Here is a 6,391-nt window from a genome sequence, read left to right on the forward strand (position 1 = left end):
AGTGCTTGGGGGACTGGAGAGATGGCTCAGCTGTTAAGAGCACTGAGTACTCTTCCAAAGGACCCGGGTTCAATTCCCAGCAACCACATAGTGGCTCATAATTGTCTGTAACTCCAAGATATTGACACCCTCACACAGACATACATGCAGGCAAAACATCAATGCGCGCGTGTGCACCCGCGCGCGCACACACACACACACACACACAGAGAACTGTGCTTGATCTCTTTCAGGCTTTGCTGCTGGAGCAGATTAATGGTTCAACCATCACCCTAGAAAAGGACCCACAGACACAGATTGCTAACAAAGACCACTATCCTCATATTTCCTTGGGGAAATAGATTCCTCTAAAGATGTTTTTGCTAGTGGCGCTGATGTAGAAAATCTTAGGGAACAATTTGAGGTTAAGAAAAAGTACACTTGGGGCTGGAGAGATAGCTCAGCTGTTAAAGGCTAGGCTCACAACCAAAAATACAAGAAAAAGTACACTCTTAATAGTAAAGCTATTTGAGATCGGTGAGACAGGACCGTAATTAGCACTAGCTGACGTGATTCTCACTGAGGCTGGACTTCAAGGTGACTAATTTCTTTCTTTCTTTCTTTCTTTCTTTTTCTCTTCAAGGAAGGATTTCTCTGTGTAGCCTTGGTTGGCCTGGACTTGCTTGTAGACCAGGCTAGCCTCGACCTAAAAACAATCTGCCTGCCTCTGCCTCCCAGAGTGCTGGCACTACAAGCATGTGCCACTGTACCTGGCGAAACTAATTTCTTATACTTATTCTTTCCCCTCAGCTTCCTGATATGATTTAATAGAAATTATTAATGAGTAGATAAGCACCTTTAGGACTTAAGATAGAAATGGCTGTTTCTTATATAGAAGTTTAGATTTATGATCCTTTTAAGATTTTTATGAGTTTTTAAGATAATTGATTCTTTCTTTGTAACTGCAAATTGCTGCCTGCCAGCAAAGAAAAGCTGGTTGAGAAATCACTTTGCTTGCTCTTACTTTGTTAATATGTAACAAGTTGCTTAGTAACAAATGTATACGGGTTCTTAGAAATAACTTTTCATGTTTGTTTCTCACCTATAGTACATAAAACATTTGATCATGCGAAGGTATAGGGAGCATGGTTGTTTTTTTATGTATACTCGTTGTAATAATTTACTTAAAGAAAAATAGAATGTAAGCACATAGTGATTTTTATACTGCTTGAAAGATCTTGCTGGGGTATACAAGATGTGGGAGAAATAATAAAGTTGTTGGAACTTGCTCTTCTGAGTTTGTTTCCTCCACCAAATGTATATATGTGCATGTGTATACTAGCTGGTTGGGTTGGAACTCTCTCCTTGGAGTTTGTTCCATCCATCAAGATTTGTGTAATGTGTACATGTATGTATGTACATATGTATGTGTACGTATGTATGTATATATGTGTAAAATAAAAGAAGCTTGAAGGAAGAAGCTTGTTGGAACCCACCTGCTGGAACCTACCTGTCTTCATCAAATGTAAGTGTGTGTGTGTGTGTGTGTGTTTTCTCTCCTTTCCTTTTTTTTTCCTTTTTTTAGATGCTTACCACCATCAGTGGAAGCCCCCACTAGGAGCCATCAGCCCTAGCCCCCCACTTACATGGTAGCTGTAAGGCCCAGCCAGGAAGCCATCAGCACTTTAGATCTGGCTCCTCAGTCTGCCACCATCAGGGGAAGCCACCGCCGGTAACAATCAGTTCCGGCCTGGAAGGTTGCCCTCAGAGAAAGTCTGCCGCCGATCTACGTCTCGCCTCAGTTTCCCCAGTAGATGTCAAAGCTGGTCTTCAATACTCCAGATCATGGGGAGAGAGTGGAGCCAATTGTGGGGTGAGGGAGCACACTCTCAAGTTCCTAAGAGGTGGGCTCACCCCTGACAGCCCTGCCAAATTCCATCCTCCGTGGACTTGTGATGTCAAGGGGACAGAGCAGTCCTTTGTGTCCTGACAAGCCAAAACCATTCATACCCACACCCAGTAGGTATGGACGAGCCCACACATCTATGCCATCTACAACACATGGCTCCCAGAGGGTGATCGCAGCAGCTAATGAGGGCCAACACTCAAGGCTTAGCGCTGACGAATTTCTACCGTATTTTCTGAGGTGGGAGCCTGGGACACAGGTGTGTGCAAGAGTTCCAGTGGGGGACAGACTACCAGACTCCCTGACAGCTGGTGGATATAGTGCTAACCAACCCTGTGGCCTGCTGAGTTTATTTATTTATTTTTTGTTTCTTTTGTTTTGTTGGTTTTTTGAGACAAGGTTTCTCTGTGTGGCCTTGGCTGTCCTGGACTCGCTTTGTAGACCAGGCTTACCTCGAACTCACAGAGATCTACCTGCTCTGCCTCCCAAGCACTGGCATTAAAGACATGTGCCACCACCGCCCAGCTGGCCTGCTGAGTTTAGATTACCTGTTCAGACATGAAATGACGTCACTAAACAAGTTATCCCGAGCTGGATTATATCCTAGGAATTGTCACCTGACACAGCACCATGTCTGTGCCTTTCCCTCTTCCCATTCATGCCAAGTGTGGAGTGAACCATATGCATCCACCAGGAACCGGGGGTCACAGCTGGTCACGTGTTCTTACTCTGAATTAGCAGTACAGCGGACACAATGTCCACAGAAGGGATAGGCCCCTGGCGGTGGCCTGGGCTTCTCTAGCATGCTCTCGAACTTTCTGAAAGGCCATCAGGTACTTCTTACGCAGAGATGTTTGCCACTTTCTTTTTTTTTTTTTTCCAGTGTTCAAATATCTTTTATTGGAAGGCCATGCATTGCCTTCATTTATTATATTTGAAATCACTGTACAGTTACTTTTTGTGAAAACACTGCCTGCATTTTCTAGTAAAAAAAAAAAAAAAAAAAACCTAAAAATTTTCTTTTGCTTGCCTGTATTTCTTTCAGAATTTCTTCATACACTGTGAGCTTTTTTATTCTTTTTTAAACTTATGTATTATTATGTACACAGTGTTCTGCCTGCAGGCAGGTCAGAAGAGGGCATCAGATTTCATTATAGATGGTTGTGAGCCACCATGTGGTTGCTGGGATTTGAACTCAGGACCTCTGGAAGAGCAGTGGGTGCCCTTAACCGCTGAGCCATCTCTCCAGCCCCACACTGTGAGCTTTTGTTTCTTCAGCTTCTACAAGGCTGGTGTTCTCTGTGCAGCCTCCTCTGCTGGCTTCAGGAAATCCATTCCCACTTAGCAAGGAGTATCTCTATGAGCTGCAGAGCTGATGCACACGGCAGTCAAGTAAGTCTGGTGCATCTTATGTGCTCAGTTCTCCTGGAAATCTCCAATGACCCAAGAATCTACACCCAAAACCTTCAGTTATGCAGTATTGTTTTTAAGTATAAACTGCAAAAAGTCTGGACCACTGTGTCCAGGGCCACCGTTTGGCCTGGGCAGTGCTACCAATTCCACCATTCTACTGCTGCCAGGACGGCAAACATCACTCCTGTAAAGTGCCATCTTTCACATCCTCAATATATTGTCTGTAGTACAGTTCTTAATGTGAACAGATTGGAAGGTCCTGACTTGCATGTTTTGATGGGTTTTCTGGGTCAAGAGAGTCCTGAACCGCTTTCATAGGTTATCTTTAGCTATTTACATTAAAAATGTAAAAGGAACTTTTTTTTTTTTTTTTTTTTTTGGTTTTTCGAGACAGGGTTTCTCTGTGTAGCCTTGGCTGTCCTGGACTCACTTTATAGACCAGGCTGGCCTCGAACTCACAGCAATCCGCCTGCTTCTGCCTCCTGAGTGCTGGGATTAAAGGCGTGCGCCACCACGCCCAGCTAAGGAACTTTTTTTGTTCTTTGAGACAGGGTTTCTCTGTGTAGCCTTGGCTGTCCTGGACTGGATTTGTAGACCAGGCTGGCCTCACACTCGCAGAGATCTGCCTGCCTCTGCTCCACAGTGTTGGGATTACAGGTGTGTGCTACCATGCCTGGCTTATAAAAGGAACTTTTAGTCACCTGTTTTTGTTGTTGTCTTGGAGGCTTACTGCCTCTGTCTGCTAACCTAGGCCTAGTCCTGGAAGCTTCTAGCCTCCATACAATCTAACCCAGGCCTAGAATGTGTTCAGCCTGAGACTTACTGCTTAATAAGCTCTCCCTTACTTGTTCTTACTGAGCACTGGGCTGGCTGCTTCACCTCAATTGACTTATTCAATCTGGCGCTTCCCTCCGCCTCTGAATTGCTCTTCTTGGTCTTAAACAACCTCCAGGAGCTCCTGGCTCCTTCTCATCCTCTGGTTCCTTTGGTCTTCACCCGAGTTCTCCCTCTGCCACCTGCCTCCTATCACTGTCCTGGAAAATTGCCTCCTCTCTCTGCATTGCCCCAGAGCAGCTTTCCTTTCCTCTCTCTTCTCGAGTTGGGCGAATCCTATTCTGTCAAATTTTCTCTGATTCATCACTTTCTTTTTCTTTTCTTTTCTTTTTGTTTTTGGAGACAGGGTTTCTCTGTGTAGCTTTGGCTGTCCTGGCCTTGCATTGTAGACCAGGCTGGCCTCGAACTCACAGGGATCCACCTGCCTCTGCCTCCTGAGTGCTGGGATTAAAGGCGTGCGCCACCACTGCCCAGCATCACTTTCTTTTTCTGCCACTCAACTTATCAGTTTCAAACATGGGTGCTTGCTTCCTTTTACAAACTAACTTTACTTTCATTGTTTGGAATTAAAGGCATGCACCACCTTGCTTGGACCTAAGCTTCTTTACCTGATACTTGCTCTATACCAGGCTGGCCTTGAACTCAGATCTGTTTGCCTCTGTCTCCTGGATTAAAGGCGTGTTTGTGTTCCAGCCGGATCACACAGACCTAGAAGGTCTTTGGATGTGATCTCTTGCCAAAAACCAGCTATGTTCTGAATTAAGATTTCCCTACAGAAAAGGAAGCCACAGAATCTTCAGTAGAACCAAACAAACCAAATACAAAATATAACAAGAAAGAACTCTGACCACTGAATAGTTTTTAACAACAAGAAAACGTTTATACATTATTCAACATTGGACACAGAAGAAGCCAAGCTTAGTAAACACTTGGAACCCCAGAGCTGATGCTTACCCCGAAGACCCACCATTTCTCCATAATCAACTCTTTTTTTTTTTTTTTTTTTTTGGTTTTTCGAGACAGGGTTTCTCTGTGTAGCCTTGACTGTCCTGGACTCACTTTGTAGACCAGGCTGGCCTCCATAATCAACTCTTTAGACCATGATAGAAGCTGAGGAGTTACTCTCACCAGCAGTTTCCTTTCCTGTTGTCAAAGCCGATCGGGGCACACCACACTAGGCTGTTGCAGTTTACATAGGAGTTCTCATGATTCTAGCATTATACAATTTCAAGCTGACATTATCCTCAGAAATCAGTTTAGAAAACAGTATTACAAAAGACTGAGTGAGCAGTGAGGGAAAAAAATCCCATGCAGGTGGCTGTGCTGCAGAGGCAGGCATCTTCACTGCCATAAGTCCTCCGTGCGACCGAACTTAAACACCAGCCCTCTGTGGACAGAGCAAGAAACACAACATGACTGCCTGGGTTGGGAAACTTCGAGAACAGTAAGAGGTAGGTGACTGCAGAAACATCGCCTGAGAGCCACACACACTGACTGTCCTAGAGACATGAACTCTTCATGATGGCTCGACTGCTTTAGTGTCACTGTCCCCAAACCAGAGCTCTTCCTGCTGAGGCTTCTGAAAAGCCAGCCGGTGTTTGGTAGGTGACAATTACCTACTTGATTCAACAAGGCTTTATGGGAGTAGATGGAGGATGGAACCCAAGGCTTGGGGCTGAGCATGCTAGCGCTGAGTTGCAACCCCACCCGCATCCGTCCCTCCACCTTTTTTGGTTGCCTTGGTGTGTGAGGCCCGTACAGACAAATCTGATAACTCATGTCACATACCTCAGCAGGTATGAGGGTGGGGGTGGGGGGTGGGGAGGAATGGATAGGGGGTTGGAGGGTGGGCACATATACCAAACACCAAGGAGGCCGAAACACAGAGCTCAATTCTCCCTGAATGAGTTCTGCTTTTTGTTTTTATGAAATGGGGGTGTCTTCTGTGTACGTATAGCCTTGGCTGGATCCTTGGACTTATAGCAATTCTCCTGCCTCTGCCTTCTGAGGTTGAGATTAGCAGCACAAGCCATTATGCCCTGCTTTCAGTTTCTGAATCCTCTGAGGTGATTCAGACAGGAGCAGGACAGCGGCTCCTTGGGTAAAACCTGTGAAACCCTCACAGCCCCAGTTCCCAGGAACCGATGTGAAGGTGGAAAGCGTGCGTGAACCACCTGTTAAAAGTTGTCCTCTGGGGGCTGGAGAGATGGCTCAGAGATTAAGAGCACTGGTTACTCTTCCAAAGGTCCTGAGTTCAAT

General features: G+C 45.4%; 1 protein-coding gene across 1 annotated transcript in view; it reads right to left on the minus strand.

Annotated features, from left to right (window-relative positions):
• Window positions 1-5,347: 5,347 nt before the first annotated feature.
• Tmem50a (transmembrane protein 50A) overlaps window positions 5,348-6,391 on the minus strand; it is a 19,698-nt gene continuing 18,654 nt past the window's right edge. Inside the window, exon 7 of the mRNA XM_051171878.1 lies at window positions 5,348-5,519. Within this exon, the coding sequence (XP_051027835.1) occupies window positions 5,474-5,519 (46 nt within the window). The 3' untranslated portion in view covers window positions 5,348-5,473. The remainder of the gene's footprint in view (window positions 5,520-6,391) is intronic.

This window comes from Acomys russatus, chromosome 29 (genome assembly GCF_903995435.1).
Source record: "Acomys russatus chromosome 29, mAcoRus1.1, whole genome shotgun sequence".
Classification (NCBI taxonomy): Eukaryota; Metazoa; Chordata; class Mammalia; order Rodentia; family Muridae; genus Acomys; species Acomys russatus.